This window comes from Erinaceus europaeus, chromosome 8 (assembly GCF_950295315.1).
Source record: "Erinaceus europaeus chromosome 8, mEriEur2.1, whole genome shotgun sequence".
NCBI lineage: Eukaryota > Metazoa > Chordata > Mammalia > Eulipotyphla > Erinaceidae > Erinaceus > Erinaceus europaeus.
The window spans coordinates 97563064-97583554 of record NC_080169.1 but is presented as its reverse complement, the minus strand read 5'-3'; the positions used below and the strand labels follow the sequence as shown (position 1 = coordinate 97583554).

The following is a 20491-nucleotide window of genomic DNA, read 5'->3' as shown; positions in this document are numbered from 1 at the left end:
GTACTATGAGAAAGGAAACGTCTCATCTGACTAATGATGTTGAAGGGTTGACATTCCATGCCTGACATCTCTGGACACAGTCTGAAGTGAAGCATGCTGAGGTGTGGTACTAGTTGTATTGATTAGGTTGGGATCAGCAATGTAGTATCAGTTGGTATGAATTGAGAGAAGCGTGCAGGAAAGTGAGCCCCACCCTAGAGGTTCCAGGATTTGGGGAAATTTGGGCTTTATAGAGGAAGCGGGAGGTTCCTGCTGTCTTAGGGTATCTTATAAAGTAACACCACCAGTTGTTTTTGCTCTCCTGGTCTAAGCTTTTAGGAGAGTCAGCATTTCAAAGACTCCACCTATGGTCTGTGTATTGAAAGGTTTGAGATATTCAATCAAATTTCCTCTCTCATATTAATCAAATAGTGATTTATATGACTACAAGTTAATAGGAGTTTACATAAACCATAAACACCATTCCTACCACCAAAAGACTGTGTCCCATCCCCCCCACCCCTCTACCCCCCTACCCCCCCACCCCCAAGTGAAGTTGAATATGTACCGTCACCCTCCACCCAGAGATTTTTCCTTTGGTGCTCTGTTCCAACAGCATGACCTTTCCTAAAAATCTGGTTATGCTACTTCCTTGGTTGCAATCATTCTATGCTTCCCTTGGCCATTTCTGATAGTCACATTGCTCCCCATACTTGATTAGCTCTGTACTTGATTATCATCTGCTTTCTGTCCAGTTCTGCAGTTTTCTTTCCTCACATTTCTCCCTCGCTAGTTTATATTCCTGCCATGTGAAACAATGCATTTCCTAGAATCTACTATACATTTCCTTGACTCTGTGCCTTTGGATTCATAGTTAACTGTGGCTGAAATTTCTGGTCATCTTTGCCAGATCTCATGCATCTTCTGTGTCTCTATGTAGTCTGCTTGTCCTGTCTCTGCACTACATTAACATTCCCGTGTTTCTCCAGCTAGGAAGTTAGCATAATGGTGATGTAAAATATCTTTCATGCCTGAGTCTCTGAAGTCCCAGGTTCAATCCCAGGTACCACCATAAACCTGAGTGAGAAGTGCTCTGGTTAAAAAATGTAAGGTGTCCCTCCTTTATAAAATTTCCACTGGTCAAATAAGTCTCCACTTGGGTATATTAGTGAATATTATATTTCAGTAGTTTGTGTGGACTAGGGAAATAGCATAATGATTATGCAAAAAGACTTTCATACCCGAGCACCCTCCAAGCCCTATGTTCAATCCCCAGCACCACCACAAACCAAAGCTGAGTCACTAGGGCTCTGAGTGTTCTGGAGTATCAGACTCTCTCTCTTCTCTAAATTTTTGTTTATTATATTTATTGATTTGATAGAGACAGCCAGAAATCAAAAGGAAGGTGAAATATAGAGAGGGAGAAAGACAAAGATACACCTGCAGCCCTGCTTCACCCTTGTGAAGCTTTCCCCCTGCAGGTGGGGACCAGGGGCTTCAATCCTGCTCTTTGTGAATTATAACATGTGTGCTCAACTACCACCCAGCCTCTCCCTCTCCCCCTCCCCCTCCCCTCCCTCTGCCTTCTCCTCCCCCTCCCTCTCCCTCTCCCTCTGCCTTTCCCTCTACCACTTCGTCTTCCACTCCCTCTCCCTCTTTCTCTCCCTTTCCATCCCTCTTTTTCCTCTCTCAATGAAATAAAATAAATTTAAAACAGATTTTAGAAACAGATTTATGGCATTAAGTTTGTTGTTCAATCTGATTTATTTGGCATAAACTACATAGAATTCCTAGTATTGAGAATCTTCTAGAAATTCACTCTGTTAACATCAGAAAATAGTCTCTTTTCTAGATGAATTATGACATCATTTCCTGTGTTGTGACTGAGGTGGGAGACTGAAAGGATGTCTTTCATGATAGGGTAGTCCAAATCTTTGTCTGGTACTCAATGATTATACTAGTAAGCCCTGAAGAGACTTGATAAAGCTACATATTTCAAATAACTTTCCATAAATACAGTATTAAAATCAAACTAGTATTGAGTTTGGGGGGAAAAAAGCTCTTATTAAATTCTCAGTTCTCATTGTGTAGTCTGTATGTCCTAAAGCCAAGACATTTTCAGAGGTGACCTTTTCTGATGTGTGTATGTACTGTGCCTTCATTTCAGCACAGAACTTATCATGTACAGAATAAAAGCAAAACAACAAGTAGGTTCCCCTCCTTGCTATTTTTTTCTTTTGCTTGGGCTTCAGAAACAATGAAACATGAATCGATACTAATCTTAGTTTCCTCTTTCAAAGTGTACTGTAAAAAAAGTGAACTCATAGATAATTATAAAATACATTTTTTAACATTTATATAATTTTTATTTATAAAATGTAAATATTGCTAAGACCATAGGATAAGAGGGTACAGTCCCACAGAATTCCCACCACCAGAATTCCATATCCATCCCCTCCCTTGATAGCTTTCTTATTCTTTATCCCTCTGGGAGTATGGACCCAGGATCCTTATGGGATACAGAAGGTGGAAGGTCTGGCTTCTGTAATTCCTTCCCCGCTGAACATGGATGTTGACAGGTTGATCCATACTCCCAGCCTGTCTCTCTCTTCCCTAATGGGGCAGGGCTTTGGGGAAGCTGGGCTACAGGACACAATGGTGGGGTCATCTTCCCATGGGAGTCCAGTTGACATCATGGTAGCATCTGAAACCTGCTGGCTGAAAGAAAAATTTAAGCTATAAGGCAGAACAAAGTGTTGACTAGTTAGGAACCTAAAGGCAAGAATGTTACAGATGAAGATTGGGGGGGCCTCTGTTTTAGAAAAAGCTAGTAAGTTTATTTTTAGGTATATTCCAAGGGGCCCATGACTTTATTAATATTTACCTGCACCTGGCATCTGATATGCAGGTGGACTCAGGTTATTGTCTGGGAAGATGGTGTCACAGTTGGAAAAAGGACTAGAAAGCTGGATCAGGGAAGAGAGCAGCTCCCAAATATGGGAAATATATATAAATATTATTAAATGTAAGCTCCATCAATGTGTTCTAGAGCCCATATTCTGCCTAGGAGACTATGCAACCTCTGCATCCCTGTAGATCTGAGCTCGCAATCTGTGGTCATGACTAGGAACATTCCAGGCTGCACTAATTTCAGGACCCATTTTCTTGGGATGGAAGGTAGACTATGTTATCCAGCACCCCTTCAGAGAATGGAACAGTCTCTATCATTGTTGATCCACATTGAGGCAAAGGTCCTATAGGGGCCCTCAAAGGGGTCTATTATGTTGTTTCTGATGGAGATGATCAGTGACAGTGGAGAGAGGGATCTGTTAGAAGTAGAGGTCTAGGCCCATCATGTCTGTTTGGGAATCCCAGGACTCCCTAACTAGGGCCACAGGTGATGGGGTGGCCTGGTAGTGACTAAAGAGTCATCATTAAAGTATGCCAGTAACTTGCCAATATTCAGCTTTTTAGTCCTTACTTTGACAAGCTTAGCTTTGGAGTGACTGAGGGAAGTATAATAGGAAGTAGGTGAGGAGACTATCTGGGTCTAATAGAAAGTATTTGATTAATAGAGACTATTTGATTATGGTGTCTTTTTAGGTCTTTCTACTTGCTTGCTGCATTTCTTGACTCACTGAACTACTGTGCACTTTTGTTTTCAGGTATATATTTTGCCCTAATTTATGGATACATGTGTACATATGCCTTATCTTATGGGCCCTGGTCTACATCTAAGTTTTGAGGCTTTGTTAGGAAGTGAACCAGCCGAAATGGAATTAAGGAGTCCTATGAGCTAGGAAAGGTCTCACCCTTGGAGGGTAGATAGCATAATGGTTATGCAAACAGACTTTCTTGCCTAAGGCTCCAAAGTTCCAGGTTCAATCCCAGAGCTGAACAGTGCTTTGGTAAGGGGAAAAAAAAAAAAAAAAGGTCTCACCAGAGTGATGAAACTGAAGGGTTGACATCCCACACTTGATGTCTCTGAACACAGTCTGAAGTGAAACATGCTGAGGTGGTACTCATTGCATTGATTAGGTTGGGATCAGCAGATGCAGAATCAGTTGGTATAAATTGAGAGAAGCATGCAAGAAAGTGAGCCCCATTTGCAGGAGGTAGCTTCATGAGCAGTGAGGCAGTGTTGCAGCTCTCTCTCTCCCACTCACTCTCCATTCCCCCCGTTGACTTCTCTATATGATACATAAACAAATATTTAAAAAAATATCAAAACAAAAGTGTTATAAGTTGATATGATTGGGTGGGCTATTTTTTGGGGGGAGGGGCTATGTGAGAATGCTATTTTGATTGGTGTTTGTGGAAAAACTATTGGAGCACTCCCAGATCCAATAAATGACCTACTCACACATATCAAACAGGATAGGAGGGGCCATTTGTATATCTTGGCTTGGTTGTTTGTGACAGTCATTCTACATGATTCCTCGTGGGCTGAAATGGGCTGTTGTTTGTTTTGCAGATACCTCAAATCAGCTATGCATCTACCGCCCCAGAACTAAGTGACAATACCAGGTATGACTTCTTCTCTCGGGTGGTTCCGCCTGACTCCTACCAAGCACAAGCCATGTTGGATATTGTGACAGCACTCGGGTGGAATTATGTGTCCACACTGGCTTCTGAGGGCAACTATGGAGAGAGTGGTGTGGAAGCCTTCACTCAGATCTCCAGGGAGATTGGTAAGCCTATATTTATCAGATGATTATGTTTGGAGGGGACAAGTTGGGGAAGTCTGAGCATTCCAAGTGCTCTCAGATCTGCATGGGATAATTAGGTCTCCTACAGATACATGACCCAGGCTGTCCACTCTAGAGGGAAGCTGGGTTTATTATAAATGATTTTGTTTTTCATTGCCTATCAAGGTGACACTTGGCTGCTAATTTAGGAAAGAAAGCATCTGGCTCAGGTGTACATTTTAAAAGTTGACTGTTTTGACGAGGGAATTTGCTGGCACATTAGAGCCACTGTAAATTTGTATAAATGACATATGATTTGATTGTTCTGGATGGAAGTTTACATTAGAAAGTCATTAAATTAAAGGGAAAAAAGGTGATAGAGTTGAACATCCAACAGTACAGGGATTAAGACTGGTAGTAATCATTTTAAAACCATGCCGAAGTAGCCCCCAAAGGCTATATTTGAATGATATTTTTATTGCCTTTACTGTCTTTTTGAATTTTTATTCTTACCTAAACTCTGAACTTTAGAGTAGAATGAAGGGCAAGTTGTAAAAACATGGTTAGAACAAAGTGATAATGGGTAGTTTTATTTTATCTTATTTTATTATTTTATCATATCTAGGGTGTAACTGCTCTGGGTTGATTTATTTAGATAGAAAGAAATAGGGGGTGAGGGGCAGCAGTGCTGCACCAGGTGGAGTGCACATGTAATGCCCTTGGTTCAAGCTCCAGTCTCCACCTTCAGAGAGAAAGCTTCATGCGCAGTGAATCAGTGCCGCAGGTCTCTCTATTTCCCCTTTCCCTATCAATTTCTCTCTGTTTCTATCCAATAAATAATGAGAGAGAGAGAGAGAGAGAGAGAGAGAGGAGAGAGGATAAGAAAAACTACTATGGGGGGCGGGTGATGGCATACCTGGGTGAGTGTACATGTTACAATGTGCAAGGACCCGGGTTCAACCCCAGTCCCCACTTGCAGGGGGAACACTTTGCAAGAGGTGAAACAGCTTTGCAGATCTCTCTCTCTCTCTCTCTTTCTCTCTCTCTCTCTCTCTCTCTCTCTATATATATATATATATATATATATCCCCCTTCCTCTTGATGTCTGGCTATCTCTATCCAATAAATAAATAATAATAAAAATTTTAAAAAGCTACTATAACACTAAAGCTTCTAACAGTGCAGTGGGGCTGGACTTGAACCTCACTCATGCAAAGAATGTACCCTCCAAGGGTATCTTAGTTTTTTATTTTTGCCTGTATGTGCCTGTATTCTTCTTAGAAACTTTTAAAAAGGTGCTTATCCAGATATCTGCAGGTATTGCAACACATAGATTTTGAACCATGAGGTTTCAAATCCACTAAGCTATGACAGATAAATAGAAAATGAAAACAAAAGCAAAAAAGCAACTTAGGGTACAAATCTTGTTGCTGATTAGTGAGTAACACAGCTGTGGATGAAAAAGGTATATTATTGTTATTTTGTAAAATGAGTCTTATTAATTAATAAATAAAATTTACAGATTTTCTCTGAGAGTAATGCTAAAATTTTGTGGAAAAAAGTAAAGTGTGCACTGACTTTATCTGTGAAATTTTAAAATGGAAATAAAGTATGTTTACAACTTGATGTCTTACTTGCAGGATTCAGCTCAGGAAAAGATAATGGAAGTGATTTGGTTATATCTCAAACTGGCAAAAAAGAGAGTCTAAAGTTACTCGAATCAAGTTTTCTCTTGAGATTCTCACATGCTTGGTATCTTTGTGTCTGCAGTTAATAGGGAATGGAAATCTACTATCCATAATATTTTGGATGTAAAACATTTGTTGCAGTGTCATGGTGCTGTGCTTTACAGAAAATGTTGAAAAGACCTGATCCTGAAAGACTGAACTCGTTTAATTGCCCATACTCTTGTTTAACTGCCATACTCTTTGCTCTTTGGAATTTTGAATTATGTCTCTATTGCTCTAAAGTGATTCAAAACCTTTAATCAAACTTTAAATGATGGCAAATAGCAATTCTTTCCTGGATAAGAATCTTAAGTTTACCCTTAGAAGAAATGTGCACTTGATTGAAAACAATTGTTTCTGAGTGTAAGGTTAATGCATTATTTAAGCACCTGATGTCAGTTCTCACCACAGTGGTAATTCAACAAGAGAAGGAAACTAATAGAATATGTACTGAAATGATAGGTTTTCTGTAGTGATCCTATACATTCTTCAACAATAGGACACATTTTTGTGTCCATGAAACAGATTACTATGAAAAATTCACTTCAAAGCCTAATTTGCCAGTTGCTACAGAATCTGATAAATTCATTGCTCTAAAAATTGAGACCACAATTTCATTCTTTAGACTAGCACATGAGATGTTTCATTTCCACTTTTTTTTAAGGGAGCACTGTTATATTTCCCCAACACTGTCATATCAAAAGATTCCAATGGTTCCATTTATTACACCTCCTTCTGTCTTAGTCATTAGTATGGCAGAACATAATTTCAGTGTCTTGTGTATACTCTTGAGTAGAGCAACATGTTTCTTCTACATTCCGTATTCTGTGACTTGACTGGTTGTCCATTCTATTTCTGTTCTTACTTATCCAGGGGGATGGAGGAGGGATGGATTGTCATTTGATATGCAGAATACTGAAAAGGCCAAATTAGTACCACACTAGAGTATGCCAAGGAATATATTAAATATCAAAATCATCCCTCACTTTAATGACAAAGATTTTATATAGAGCAAAAATAGCTGAAAATTAAACCTTTTAGATGACAATGATATTAATGGGAATGGCAAGTAGTGGCAACTTAACCAATTCTGAAATGATCTGATGCCTCTAATGAAAACTTCTCAGATCTGTAGCATTTACTTCTCTTACTACAACACTGGTGACATCTCTGTCACCGTGATTTTAAAAATCTTAGTGTCTTGATGAAGAAAGAGATGTATAAGTTCATCTTCATGAGTGTCTACCTATTAATATACTCTACTATTCTCTTCTTGTAAACTTGCCCATACTCTGTTCGAAATTTCTTTCTTTTTTTTAAATTTCTTTCTCTAGCTGTATTGATTGCTAAAACATTTCATTGTAAATTGAGGCATCCTATGTTTTATCTCTGATTAATTCAGACAGATCATCATGGGATAATAGTAAAATGAAATTCTGTTTAGCAATAGATAAATTGCCTGTAGAGTTTGATTAGGAGGTTTTCATTTTAAGAAAATATACTTTTGGATTTCTTTGGTGAACCTTAAAAATGAATTTTATGAATCATTGGTGACCCTGCACATAAATGTCAGTGGTGGCTCTTCTCTAGTCAAGATCCTTCAGAAAGAAAGAGGGATAGAAGTTATTTGATAAAATAAGGATAAAGGGCTCAAAGCTTAAGGGATTCTTGGGTATAAGATTTTTACTGAAGAAGGTGAAAACATCTGCAGTCTGCAAATAGCTTAGCTGGAATATGTTTTGTGGAGTGAGGTATGGGAGACAGGTTTGGGAGTCTTGACTTGGGAACATAGTTGAGTATTTCACAACACAACATGATAACCATATACTTCATTTTCTAGACAATGGAAGAGACCTCTGAGTAGAAAGTGAATCAAGATGTGCATTTAAGATGCTATCAAAGGGTTTTACTCATATGTGGAATCTAGAGATCTGACTCACATGAAGTTGCTGAAAGAACAAAAAAACAAAACAGAACCAGAGGCAAGAAAGATATTTGTAAGACTTGTGAGAACTATGGTGGTTTTCTTTATGTCTTTGGGAGGATGGGGATACAGAACTTTGGTGGTCGATGTGGGATGGAACATACTGTTAATAACTTTTTAAAGGTTATGATAATCAAAAGAGAAAGATAAGACCAAATGAGAAGCCATGGCATTCTTAATCCCGACCTGATAGAGTCATAGAATTGGACGAGGGAATGAATATGAAAAATATCTGTGAGGTGTAGCTCAGCAACTGATTGAATGTAAGGATAAAGATGAGCAAAGGGCTGGCTGGTGGCTCAGTGATAAAGCTCCTAACTTGCATACCTGAGGCTATAGGTTCAATCCCTCGCAGTGTTCTAGTCCCTCCCCCTCCTCTCTCTGACATCAATATTAAAAGAAAAAAAGATGAGAAAAAATAAAGTTGAACTTACAGTTCTGGGTCTGAATGGTTGGAAGAATGCAAGTGTTGTGATTAGAAAGGGGATTGTAGTCATTACCAGGCCACCCCATCAGGGGCCCTAATCAGGGAGTCCTGAGATTCCCAAACAGACTTGATGGGCTAGACCTCCAGTACATCCCTCTCTCCATTGCTACCGGTCATTTCCATCCAGAACAACACAATAGATCCCTTTGTGGGCCCCCATAGGACCTTGCCCTCAACTTGGATCAACAACGGTAGAGAATGTCCATCTTCTGAAGGAAGGATGGACAACATACTCTATGCTACACCTGAGGAAGATGGGTTGATATTGGGGCAGCTTGGAATGTTCCTACTCATGACCACAGAATGTGAGCTCAGATCTACAGGGATGCAGAGGTCACATAGGCTCCTAAGCTGAATACAGGTCCCCAGATCACATCAAATCGATGGGGTTTACAGTCAACAATATTTATACCCCTTTCCCATATTTGGGAGCTACTCTCTTCCCCGATCGAGCTTTCTGGTCCTTTTTCAATCTATAACATCATCTCCCCAGACAATAACTTGGATCCACCTGCATATCAGATTTCAGGATCAGGGAGAGAAAAAAAAGAAAAGAGACTATGGAATAGGAAGATTAGTTTGAGATGGGGATCATGGTTTGGCTAGTAACATGGCAGACTAGTACTTGTAGTAGTGAAGAGCAACAAAACTCCTGCTCACAAAGTCAATCATAGAACGGGAAAGATAATTATTGAGGTAGGTCATGTAGCTGGAGCATGAGATTTAAAGGGGACTGAGATTAGACTCTTTGAGAAAAACTTTAAAGATCCAGGATAATGATTAGATGACAATGTGGGGAAAAGGAGACCTTTGTACAGTGTTGGTAGGAGTGTAAATTGCTACTGCCATAATGGAACATAAAAGAGAAGCTTCTCAAAATTTAAAACCCAGCAATTCATTTTTGAGTTTATAGTCAAAGAAAATTAAATCAATATCTTAAAAGAGATATATTCATTTGTGGGCCTGGGTGGTGGCTCACATTGTAGAACACATAGCTTATTATGTGCAAGGACCTGGGTTCAAGCCCCTGATTTCCACATGTGGGGTGGAGGGAAGCTTCATGAGTGGTGGAGCAATGCTGAAGGTATCTCTCATTCTCCCTGTCTCTTTTCCCCTAGCTCTGTCTCTCACCTTCTATCAAAAGAAAAATGACTACTGGAATGGTAGCTATACAGGGACTGAGCCCTAGTGATAACACTTCTGGCAGAAAATAAAAGGAGAGAAATACTGCATTTTTCATTATTTGCAATAACCAATATATGGAAACAACCTAAGAGTTATTTAATAAGAATATATATCCAGGGTGTAAAATTATTTGATTTTACAAAGGACAGGAACTCTGACATTTGTGATGTGTATGCAGCCAGAGGACGTTAGGCTAAATGAAATAAGCCAGATACAAATACCACATTCTGTCACTTCTTTTTTTAAAATTAATTTATTTAGGAAAGGAGACATTAACAAAATCATAGGATGGGGGGTTACAACTCCACACAATTCCCACCACCCAATCTCCATATCCCATCTCCTCCCCTGATAGCTTTCCCATTCTCTATCCCTCTGGGAGCATTTTCCCAGGGTCGTTGTGGGTTGCAGAAGGTGGGAGGTCTGGCTTCTGTGATTGCTTCCCCGCTGAACATGGGCATTAACTGGTCAATCCATACTCCCAGTCTGCCTCTCTCTTCCCCTAGTAGGGTGGGTCTCTGGGGAAGCTGAGCTCCAGGACACATTGGTGGGGTCTTCAGTCCAGGGAAGCCTGGCCGGCATCCTGATGGCATCTGGCACCTCGTGGCTGAAAAGAGAGTTAACATACAAAGCCAAACAAATTGTTGAGCAGTCATGGACCCAAAGGTTGGAATAGTGGAGATGAAGTGTTGGAGGGTACTCACTGCAAACTCTAGTGTACTTCTGCTTTCAGGTATATATTTGCCCTAGTTTATGGATACCTGTGAACATATGTTCTATCTCCTGGAACCTGGCCTATATCTAGGTTTTGGGACTTTGTTAGAAAGTGAGCCACCTGGGATGGAATTAGAGAGTACTATGAAAGGAAAGGTCTCACCCAAGTGATGAAGCTGAAGGGTTGTCATTCCACACCTGAAGTCTCTGGACACAGTCTGAAGTGAAGCATGCTGGGGTGGCACTTGTTGTGTTGATTAGGTTGCAATCAGCAGATGCAATATTATTTGATAAGAATTGGGAGAAGCATACAGGAAAGTGGGCCCTACCCTTGGGTCCCAGGACTGGGGGAAGTTTAGGCTCTATAGTGGAAATGTGAGGTTCCTGCTGTCTTAGGGTTTGAGAAGACAATGGATAGTTACTGTTATCATTGTGTCACTTCTATGTGAACTCAGAAAAATCAAATGGTAGGGAGCTGGGCAGTGGCACAGCAGGTTAAGCGCACACGGCACAAAGTGCAAGGACCAGTGTAAGGATCTCAGTTCGAGCCCCCAGCTCCCCACCTGCAGGGGAGTCACTTCACAGGCAGTGAAGCAGGTCTGCAGGTGTCTATCTTTCTCTTCCCCCCCTCTGTCTTCCCCTCTTCTCTCCATTTCTCTCTGTCCTATCCAAAAACAATGACAGCAGTAACAACAACAATAACTACAACAACAATAAAAAACAACAAGGGCAACAAAACGGAAAATATGAAAATTAAAAAAATTAAAAACAAAATCAACTGATAAAGGTGGAGAGTAGAGGAGGGGTGGGGGCATGCAGTGATGCACCCAGCAGAGTGCGCATGCTACCATGCACAAAGACCTAGGTTTAAGCCCCTGCAGGGGGAAGCTTTATGAGTGGCAGAGCAATCTGATGCTTTTTCTCCTTTCAGTTGCTTTATCTCTTTCTTATCAAAAGAGAAAATAAAGAAAAAATAAAGAAAAGTATCGGGCTGCACCACAGAGAAGAGAGGAGATCCGGAGTGAAGAGGGAGCACAAATCTTTATTCGCATGGGCACCTCAGAGTTGGGTGAGAGCGCAGTGATTCAGGCCACGAGGAGGTAGCAAAAATGGCCGCCTCCTGCTACGCACAGCACCGTACCTTGCACAGCACCGTACCTTGCGTCTGTTTGCCGAAGTGAAAAGCGGGCAAAAGAGATGAGGGGCGGAAGAAGAAGGGCTTTATAGGGCAACAACCAGGAGTGACGTGTCGGGACAGGATTGGTTGAAGAAGGCACTACGAGAATATTGCGGGAAGTGGCAAAGCCTGAGGGGACTGCTTGGCAGATGTGACTGCATCTGCATAATTCCCCAGCAGAAAAGGGCCACTGGGAGAGATGTGGTCATTTTGTCAGCACTGTTCCACAGAAATAACCCTGGTGGCAAAAAAATAAAATCAATCAGAGGGTAGAATGGTAGTTGTCAGGGACTGGATGGTAGGAGAAATGAGGAGATGTTGACCAGAGAAAAGATCTTTCAGTTATGTGGTACGAGGAAATACGTTCTGGCCATTGAATGTATATAATGGTCAGTATAGTGAATGATACTGTATTGTATACTTGAAATTTACTGAGAGTTGATCTTAAGTATTACAACATACATGTGAATAGTAATTATGTGAGGTAATGAATATGATAGCTTTTTTGTGGTATCCATTTCATAATGTATATGTATATCAAAGCATCATTTTATTTTAAATATGTATATTATTTTCATAGATTTAAAATTTTGTGTGTATGTTGTAGTAGATAGTTAATCTATGAATGTTTCTATATATTCATATATACATTTTTCCAATTATGCCTCAATAAAGCTGAAAAATTAAACAAATGATGAGATTAAAGGTGTGGAAATCCTGGCCTTGGATTTGTTGTGAGAAGTTAAGAGTCCTACAGAGCCCTTAAGAGCCCTTTTGTTGGGTTTGTGTTCATGGGAAGACTTTGTCTCCTTTGAAGATTTTCCTGATGGAACATGGTATGAGTTCTTGAAAAATTCAAGGATATTGAGCAGATTTTCAAAGGTGAGCAGAACCTTTTTGCCAGAGGGCTTAGCTGAATGGATACAGTGGCAGAGAAGCTGCGTGTCCTTGAAGAGGGATGCATTGTTTCTCTATGTTGGCCATTACAAAACACCCCAAACTGAGCAGCTTAAAATAACAGAAATTTATTGTCTCATAGTTCTTTAGGCTAGAAATTTGAAATCAAAGTGTCAACAGGGCCATGCTGTGTCTGAAAATTGCAGAGGAGAATCTTTCTTGCCTTTTGTTGCTTCTGATATTTGCTGGCAATCCTTGGCATTCCTTAGCTTGTAGCTACCTCTCTCTAGTTTATGCCTCTGTCCTCACACTGCCATCTTCTCCCTTATTTTGTCTTCTTTTCTCATCATAATGCAAGTTCTACAGGATCAAAGGGCCACCCTCCTCCAATATGACCTCCCTCACTTGACCAGTTATATCTGTAATAAATATATTTTCATAGAATGTCACATTGTGAGTTAAAGGGGTCAGGATTTCAATTTAGCTGGTTGAGAGACACAACTGAAGACAGAGTGCTTAGCAGTGATGAAGGTTGCAATTAGGGCAATAACTTCCAGTGGTATTGATTGGAGGTTGACCAGGAGGACACTCGGTTAGCAGTAAGGAAGAGGAGGACACTAAGTGGATTGAATCTGGATAATAAAGAAGCCTCTAAGGTAATCAGTTCAGAGGCTACTTTTGAACTGCTACCGAACTCTGTTTTTTTTTTTTTTTTAATATCATTTTATTTAAGGGTTAGTGGTTTATAGCACCAGTCTTGACACATAGGCACTACTTCTCATGTTGCCATGATAGGTGTCTGAAGAACACTTTCACCCCCAACTTGGGTCCTTTTCCACCATCATGTGCCAGGACTCCAAAGTACCCCCCACCCCCACCCCTTCTCTCCCATTTTACCTGGAGTCCTTTGCTTTCATGAAATACATCAAACCTAGTCCAAGGTTTACTTTTTACTTTCCATTTCTGTTCTTATTTCTTAAGTTCCATCTATGAGTGAGATCATCTTGTATTCAATATTCATCTTTCTCGATTTCATTTATCTCACTTAACATGATTCCTTCAAGCCTATGGGTAGATGGGATCCTCTAGGGTAGGTCTGGGGAGGTTTTTTTCCTGCCAAGGGCCATACTGGTATTTATAACATCATTCATGAGTTACACAGAATCAACACTTTAAAAATTAGCACTTCATGTTGCTATGAAGAAAACTTCTAGATTTATTAAATTTTGAGTTATTTTAGCAGTTGCCTTGGTAGAGCCAAATGATTTCTTAGGCTGTATACAACCTGGGTACTGGACATTCCTGACCTCTGCTCTATTGGATGACTCAGGGTTCCAGACTGGGGTAGGCGCTGGGATCCTAGCATCATGCTCCCCCTGAATTATGGTAATGGGTACTTATTGTCAGTTGGTTACTGGCCCTTCTACCTCTCTACTTTGTGTAAGACCAAGACATTGCTCTTTTTGATGGTGCTTAGTAGACTATAGACATTCAGGTCTAATTTATTCTTATTTCTCTGTTGGTCTCTTGGCTAGAGAGAAAGTGAACAGTGTAGCTTCTGCTAGCTGTTAAGACTTATCCTTCACCCATAAACTAATGCAGGCTTAGTTGATAGGACCCAAAGTCCTTTCTTCCTGTCTTGGTTTAATTATTTGATATAGTGTTTTCATTTATATCATAATAAAGACTTTAATAATATATGGGTAGGTGTTTCCATCATAAGCTCCAAGGCTTGTTGCTTGTGACTCAGTAAATGACTTCCTTGAGTCTCAAGACAGGCTTTTTCACTTCTTTGTCTTATCTTATTACATTATTTTAAAAAGAAGGCAGGATAATAAATGTTAATGTTATAAGGGGGCAAGAGAACTAAAGCTTTATCTTTGAAGATAAAAGGAATTTGTGAAGGCATTATGTCTTTTCACTGTGGATTTGCACAGTGTGGCAACACACCTCCTTTAATCAGTCTTCACGCTTATGAATGGCTTATTGAAGATGACAGGCCCTCAAGTCTTCCTCACATACATTTCATGGGGGCAGAAAAGACCTGATTCTGTCAAAGTTTTCCCCCCATATGTGACTTTATCTCCCCGCTCCCTTTTTGTGTTAATTTGCAAGTGCTGGTAGCTTCTGACTGTTGTTTTACATGTATGTAGAATCTTAAAACCTTGGCATTGGAAGGGATCACGGAGGTCATTAGATTGGCACAGTCTCTTTGAAATGCTAATGCAAGAAAACCAATTTAATTGATTATATTTTTTGTATGCTAAAATGACTGACACTAGCCAAAACATTTGATAGTGATTTACTTTTGGTGAGGGTCAAATAATAAAGTGGGGATACTTTGATTCCTAGTATTCAACTGAAAAATGTTTACTGATCAGACCATGGCAGTACCTTTTTAAAAGAAAGCATTTCTTCTTCTCAGTATATAAATAAGAACCAAGCTTTTGTTAGCTGAGATCGATTCACTTCTAGATTAAAACACAGCATTTCAATGACAGAAATAAAAGAATACATAAAGAGTAATTCTCCCCCTCATATGTTCATTGCTTTGGAAAAAGAAGACCTCCAGCAGGCAGAAATCAATCTGACAAAAGTATTAATGTTGTAAAATGCTATGAATGAAAGGAAACATTTTAATTCAATTGAAAATTTTACTTTTCTATTCCTACAGCTGAGTTCCATTGATAACACTGTATTTAAAGTAAATAATCATATTTAATTAATATTAACACCAGGTAATTGGCAAGAATAACATCAAAGGAGGGTTGAGAAATTGCAAATTGGAACTGCTTGTGCAGTGATCCTGTAGAAGCTTTATAGGGATACAAAGAAAGTTTATATAATTTTAACAATTAATGTAGAACCTGATCAAACGGAATGCTATTTCAAAGCTGGCCTTTCTTAATATTTAGGGCTTAGAAACAGCTAAGTAGCAACAGCTGCTGTTAATGTGAAATAGCAAAATGCATTCACTACACGTGCTTCCAAAATCCATTATTTTAATGCTTTGTTTGGTTAAGTGTTTAGTAAACAATGGCAGTGGAACTCACCTTGGAGTCAAGAGCTTGTTTTCAATCACTGTTCTTCAGTGGAGAGACTTAAGTCAGTGGTTCTGTGGGAGGGTTAATTACCTGGTTTTTCAAATGGGAACCTTGGAGGCTGGGCAGTGGTGCACTTGTTACCATACAAAAGTTCCCACTGTGGGAGGAGCTTAAGGAATGTGAAGCAGTGCTGCAATTGTCTCTTTCCCTCTTGATCTCCTCCTCGCTCAATTTCTTTCTGTGCTATCAAATAAAGATAAATTAAAACAATAAAAATAAATGACAAATATGATGGGGATCCTGTGTCCTGTAATAAGCAAGTGATACAACACCTGTGAAGGTTCCTTGTGAACTCAGCTTCTACCAACAAAAAGAAAAGGATAATGCAGATTATATTTTTAATGTTTGGCTATATATATATATATATATATATATATATATGCTCTGCATTGTGTGGCACATAGGCTTAATATTGAGAATATTGAGGCCTTGCTGGATTCATTCAAACTCAGGCACATTTTGCTTGATGGGTCAGATGTGGGAAATAGTACAAAACACACTCTGTCTATGCCTTAAAACAAGGAGTGAGACACAGAGAGTCATGAGCAAAGCAAAATTTTTACATATATATATATATATATATATATATATATATGTATGTATAAACCATCAAGAACACCACAGGCAGTCTTCAGAACCTTTTTATACATTACTGGATATGGGAACAACCTGTCCTCTCCCCCTTTGGCGAGAGGGAGTTGGCTCACAATCTAACCACATTCAGGAAAGGGGATGGGGGCGGATATTAGAAGGGACTATAGTGGGAAAGGAAGTGCAAGGAAGTGGATTCTGGCCAGGACAATGTGGCTATACTAGGAAAGAAAGATTGAGGAAGGGGCTTTTGGCCAAGAAGTCTGAGTTTGTAATGTGGCTATAATGGGAATGAGAGATTTAGGAAGGGGCTGGGAAGTCTAAGCTAATTTTGAAGAAAAACAAGGCATGATTGTAGTCACGTAGACATGTAAAAGTCAGGAGTCTGTAGTCAGACTGGGTTGATAGACATCAATTAAAAGGCTACAACCAACTGGGCTATTTCTCACACAGAGAAGAGGATTTTGAGTAGTTCCTTACCACCACCCTTTCTGCTCTTGCTAGTCCTTCAACCACTTGTTATGTAGTCTACCCTCAGTCTTAATCTCATGACCCTGGCTGTAAAATAATACTTATTGTGGTAGTTGTCTTTTCTTTCTTTCCCCCTTTCTTTCTTTCTTTCTTTCTTCTTCTTCTTCTTCTCCTTCTCCTTCTCCTTCTCCTTCTCCTTCTCCTTCTCCTTCTCCTTCTCCTTCTCCTTCTCCTTCTCCTTCTCCTTCTCCTTCTCCTTCTCCTTCTCCTTCTCCTTCTCCTTCTTCTTCTTCTTCTTCTTCTTCTTCTTCTTCTTCTTCTTCTTCTTCTTCTTCCTCCTCCTCCTCCTCCTCCTCCTCCTCCTCCTCCTCTTCTTCTTCTTCTCTTGACAGAACTGTGTTTTTGTTATAATGTTGATGAGAAAATGATAGTCTGTCCTCACTTAGGGGGTCAGGCTGTAGCACAGTGGGATAAGTGCACATGGCGCAAAGTGCAAGGACCAGTGTAAGGATCCGGGTTTGATCCCCCAGCTCCCCACCTGGAGGGGGGTCACTTTGCAAGCATTGAAGCAGGTCTGCAGGTGTCTATCTTTCTCTCTCCCTCTCTGTCTTCCCCTCTTCTCTCGATTTCTCTTTGTCCTATCCAACAATAACATCAATGGCAACAATAACAACAACAACAAGGGCAACAAAATGGGAAAAAAAAGAAATGTGTTTTGTTATAATGTTGATGAGAAAATAACAGTGTACCCTCACCCATGAAAGAACATTTTGGAGGCCCTGATATCCTTATCCATAAGTCTTAGCATTACCGGCAAAGTTTTTGAAAACTCTGGATTTAAGGGAAACAACACAAAAGTAAAACAGGTCTTTATTTTAAAGATATTTTTAATTTAATTTAGTTATAGGGTAGAGACAGAGGGAAGGAAGGATGGAGGAAGAGAGAGAAGGGGGAGAGAGAGAGAGAGAGAGAGAGAGAGAGAGAGAGGATGCCATACTGCATCAACACTCTTGAATCTTCCCTTCTGTAGGTGGGGACTGGGGGTTTGAACCTAGATTGTTGAGTATGGTAGCATGTATGCTCAACCAGGTGTGCTACTGCCTGGTACAGAACTATACGTATTTGAATAATGCCATTTTGCTTAGCACAAGCTGCAATATTTTCCCAATAGTGTTATAAGGATAAAAAAGAGTTGAATGAAATTTTATTATTAAAAGAACTATTGAGCATTGCTTCACTTAAAGTTTCTGTTTCCAATAACCCACTGATGATATTAAGTGAGAATTGACTGTAACCATATTATACCAGTATGCATTTTTCTCAGATAAGGGCCTCCCAGAAAAATACCTGGCATATAACAGGTACTTCATGAGTTTCTGATGAGTGGCCATTTCCATCAGAATTGTGTTTGTGTTGGTGTTGATTCCAAAGGAGAAGCTTGCTTAGGTCCTGGCACCTTAAAACTTACAGTAGAGATGTTCCCAACAATGGTTTATTCATGGTCTTCTTTTTAAAAATTGTTTATTGCCACAGTTATTGCTGGGACTCTATGTATGTTTGCACTATGACTCCAGTACTCCTTGTGGCCATTTTTCCCTTGTTCTTCCTTTCATTCGGATACAGAGTGAAATACAGGGGGCATGTTGGAGAGATACCTGTAGCACTGCTCCACTGCTTATGAAACTTCCATCCCTGCAGGTGGGAACTGGGGGCTTGAACCTGGGTCCTTGGTCATGGTACTTGTGTACCCTCACAGGCAAGCTACCAGCCAGCCCCTTGATACATTTTTTTAATGTTTTTTCCCCCTTTGTTGCCCTTGTTGTTTTATCGTTGTTGTGGTTATTATTATTGTTGTTGTTATTGATGTCATTGTTGTTGCATAGGACAGAGAGATATGGAGAGAGGAGGGGAAGACAGAGAGAGGCAGAGAAAGACAGACACACCTGCAGACCTGCTTCGCCACCTGTGAAATGACTTCTCTGAGGTTGGGGAGCCAGGGACTCAAACCAGGATCCTTGCGCTGGTCCTTGAGCTTTGCACCATGTGCGTTTAACCCACTCACTGTGCTACCACCCGACCCCCCATTTTCTTTGATTATATGGATACTATATGGGGAAGTTTAAAGGTTTCCATGTTTTAAGCATCTTATGATTCCTTGTTTTATTACCAGCAAATAGGCAAATGCCGGGCTAGCTTTGCGGACAGGAGAGAGATAACCAGGGACTCATGGCTGAGCTGGGAATGCAGTTCAATCTTTACTGATGAGTGGGAATGCAGTGCAATCAATCTAATCTCTATTCATTAGAAAATCCTGTCCTTTATATCTCCTGAGGCGGAAGTGTCAGGTCGGAAGAGGAAATATGTAGGATAGGGGGTGGGGAGAAGGAAAAAATCGCAAGGAAGTATCAAGCTTCCATCTTACCAGTGGGGATTAAACCAATGCCCTGTAGGCAGGGCGGGTCTCAGGTAAAGCAGTGATTATGTAAATAGACCACAGCGTTAAGCAATGCAAGCAAACCGACTGTGATGATCGAAACAGAAGGGGTCTTAGAAGCAGAATTAGAAGGAGACCAACAGGCAAATACCCAAGATTAGAATGTGTAAGTTTGACCCACATCTAGTCGCTTAAGTCAGATAATTCTGGGAGTGGGTTAAGACTTTCTTACCAGTTGGATTTGAATTCTAGGTCCCTTATATTCTACTTAGGAGGTACAGGGTAATTTACTTAATCTTGTCCTGCCCCAACTTTCTCATAAGTAGAACAGGGATAGCAATTGTATAGGACTTGAGTGAGATCAGACATAACAACATGTGTCTCCTCATGACAACTGCTCAACACTCTCAGCTCCTATCAAGTTAGGAGCCTCATGACTGTGTGACCCAAAGTGGTCTTATTGTCTAGAGCCTATATTCCATTTGTTGAATAAGTAGAAGGAAGGGTGAGGCCTAAATAAATGTTCAATTAAAAACAATATTTTTTTCATTCCTGAGTCTTGCTTTGTAACTCTTAGGAATGACAAAAACGTGATTTTCTTTTTTCTTTTCAGTAATGTGATAACATTACTTAAACTAGTGTTGGCATATCATCGAATGCATGAATAAATTAAAGTCATTTTGTGTCAGAGGAGGCAGATAAGTTAGATCATACCATTGCCTTAATGAAGTCTCCACCCAGTCTTATTGGAGATTCTCTAGGCAAGGAGATTGTTCAGAAGTAGAGCAAAAGATTTGCATACCCAAGGCCTCAGTTTTGATCCCCAGCACATGTGCAGAACTGAGTGGTTTTCTAGGCTCTTTTTTCCTCTCTTTCTCTCCCTTCCTTCCTTCCTTCCTTCCTTCCTCCCCCCTTCTTTCTTTCTTTCTCTCTCTCTTTCTTTCTTTCTTTCTTTCTTTCTTTCTCTCGCCTCCAGAGTTATTTCTGGGGTTTGGTGCCTGCACTATTAATCTACTGCTCCTGGTGGGTGGATATTTTTTATACCATTTTATT

The 20491-nt window shown here is 40.1% G+C and overlaps 1 protein-coding gene across 1 annotated transcript in view; it reads left to right on the top strand.

Annotated features, from left to right (window-relative positions):
- The window catches only part of GRM8 (glutamate metabotropic receptor 8), a 1093092-nt gene that overhangs the window by 197441 nt on the left and 875160 nt on the right, over positions 1-20491 (top strand). The window contains exon 3 of the mRNA XM_060196519.1: positions 4454-4670. Within this exon, the coding sequence (XP_060052502.1) occupies positions 4454-4670 (217 nt within the window). The remainder of the gene's footprint in view (positions 1-4453; positions 4671-20491) is intronic.